General features: G+C 30.9%; 1 protein-coding gene across 1 annotated transcript in view; it reads left to right on the top strand.

The window, feature by feature from the left end:
- The window catches only part of LOC122250033 (uncharacterized), a 1,255-nt gene extending 812 nt beyond the window's left edge, over positions 1-443 (top strand). Inside the window, exon 4 of the mRNA XM_086555939.1 lies at positions 1-443. This exon is cut by the window's left edge and continues 17 nt beyond it. Coding sequence (XP_086412065.1) covers positions 1-361 — 361 coding nt within the window. The 3' untranslated portion in view covers positions 362-443.
- The last annotated feature ends 2,057 nt before the right edge of the window (positions 444-2,500 follow it).

Below are 2,500 nucleotides of genomic sequence, written 5' to 3'. Positions count from 1 at the left end.
AGTGGGATCCCAGGAGGCATGCTATGTCAGGCGACTCGTCAAATCTTTCGAGAAACAAGTTGCCTTCATCAAAGGCCATCAGGATGATGGCATGAGGGTTGAGTCTGACGTCAGAGTTTCCGCTGTTTCCCTCGACAATCCTGAGGAGGAGATCGGCTCCGATCTTGCCAACTTCTGTGGCGACCTTCCCGTTTACAAACTGGTCAATCAGGAACAGAATGACAGTGTGCAAGATCGTCGTCAAGTCAGCGTCACCTTCACCCGTTGCGTCCTGTTGTGCTTCATTCCCAGGTGCTTCACCACCACGCTCACTCTTCCCACAGGCAGCACCGTCACCTTCGGCTGGTTCTTCTTCGGATAAGATAATGACTTAGAACATTGTTCATGTCTCTCTAACCTGTTTCGAAGATGGACACTACTTTTAAATAAATGTTGATGCATTTTATTGTGTTTAATTATTTTCACTTATTGACTATTTTTGCATTTATTCATGTATCTATTTGTAGTCATAAACTCTGCCCACGATCGAACTAGTCAGATATAAAAAAAACTAATTGGTTTATAGACTTAAATCCTTGAAAAGGAACTTCGCCGTTCGTCAAATGCTACACTCGAAGACTTGTCAAAGAGTCTCCAAATCGGAGTGCTCCCGGTTTTTCCCTGCCCATTCATTTAAAGGCGGAAATAGTTCAACTCATGCCAATTATAGAAGAATTCTCTTGCTTTAATAAACACGTCTGTTATGGTGTAAAATTAAATAGTAAAAACTATTTTTTCTTTTCTTTTTTGTCACTATTAAATATTGTTATCCTCCTTTTATTAGACTCTACTCGAACAAGTCGAATATGAATGTCAGAGATATAGCATTGTGTTCATGCTTTATGTTTCAATCATTCACCTCCATTTTATATTTCTCACAATATATATATATATATATATATATATATATATATATATATATATATATATATATATATATATATATATATACTGTATATATATACACATACACATCAGTAGTGAGAGAATTTTCAAAGGCTGTGCAGTCAGACACAGTGATTTATCAGTAAAGCATTGCTATTAACACCACCGTACATATATAATCATTTAATTGCACAAAAACGAACTATACACACGATTTAGTGGATGATATAAGCGCTACCGTTCTCTCAATTGCAATTTGTGATGACGTCACTGTGCAACTGAAAATGCGCTCAGCAAAACAATAAGTACAGAACCGCCACTCGGACTAGAAACGCCGTTTTACTTTGTTTTAAGTGTTCCCTTTTTATATATTTTCGTATTTTATGACGCGGTGAAATCGACGTAGGAGATTGGAGAAAGGACAGAGTATCTTAAGGTCTTGTTTTTATATTGATCGTGTTCATGTAAGCTGCCATTCCTGCATTGAAATTCAGAACCCGTACTTTTGAGTTTTTATTAGAATGATTTTATTTTGGTTTATATTAATTTGGATATTTCATTTTAAGTTGAATATTTTATTTCGTTTTATTTTGTTGAACTGTATATGGCGTTTGTGTTATTATGGTTTACATTGGGTGTATTAGGATTCCTATTCATATTATTCTACTTTTGATGTTATTTTCAAATTTGCTTTTTATGTGATTTCAATGAGCCAGAGCCCTATTACAAACATATGTTATTTTACTTTGTAATATATTTATATAACATCAATATATTTGACTCTCAGGCCTTAACTTTAATGAAAAGGGCCACACACTACTACTTCATTCCGACTATGATTCCTAATTTAAATGGACATTCGAATTTCTAAAATAAGGAATAGAAATGAAAGTAACAATATAATAGATAATAATGAAAGGTGAACACAGAATAAATAGTGATGAATAATGAATTAGTGAATAAATAGTAACGAAAAGCTAAGGAATCCGCAGAGTAAAGGGACTTTAACAGTCATTATAAACGCAACATCTCTCTCTCTCTCTCTTTACCCCCCCCCCCCTCTCACTCTCTCTATATATATATCTATATATCTATACATATATATATACTTATATATATATATATATATATATATATATATATATATATATATATATAAAGAGATATAATATATATGTGTGTTGTGTGTGTGTGTGTGTGTGTGTGTGTGTGTTTATGTTGTATACATATATATATATATATATATATATATAAATAATATATTATATACATATATATATATATATACATATTACATGTGAGTGTGTGTTTATGTTTACACACATACACATATATATGTGTATATATATATAGATATATATACAGATGTAAATATATACATATGTATAATTTTATATATATAATTATATACATATGCATATATATATATATATATATATATATATATATATATATATATATATATATATATATATATATATATATATATATATATATGTATGTATGTATGTATGTATGTATATATACGCATTTATATCTATATATATTCATGTATGTATATATGTGTGCGTATGGC

Source organism: Penaeus japonicus, unplaced genomic scaffold (assembly GCF_977035675.1).
Source record: "Penaeus japonicus unplaced genomic scaffold, GWHDUDI00000001_assembly GWHDUDI00000001, whole genome shotgun sequence".
In the NCBI taxonomy this organism is placed as follows: domain Eukaryota; kingdom Metazoa; phylum Arthropoda; class Malacostraca; order Decapoda; family Penaeidae; genus Penaeus; species Penaeus japonicus.
This window is presented reverse-complemented; position numbering and strand designations above follow the sequence as displayed.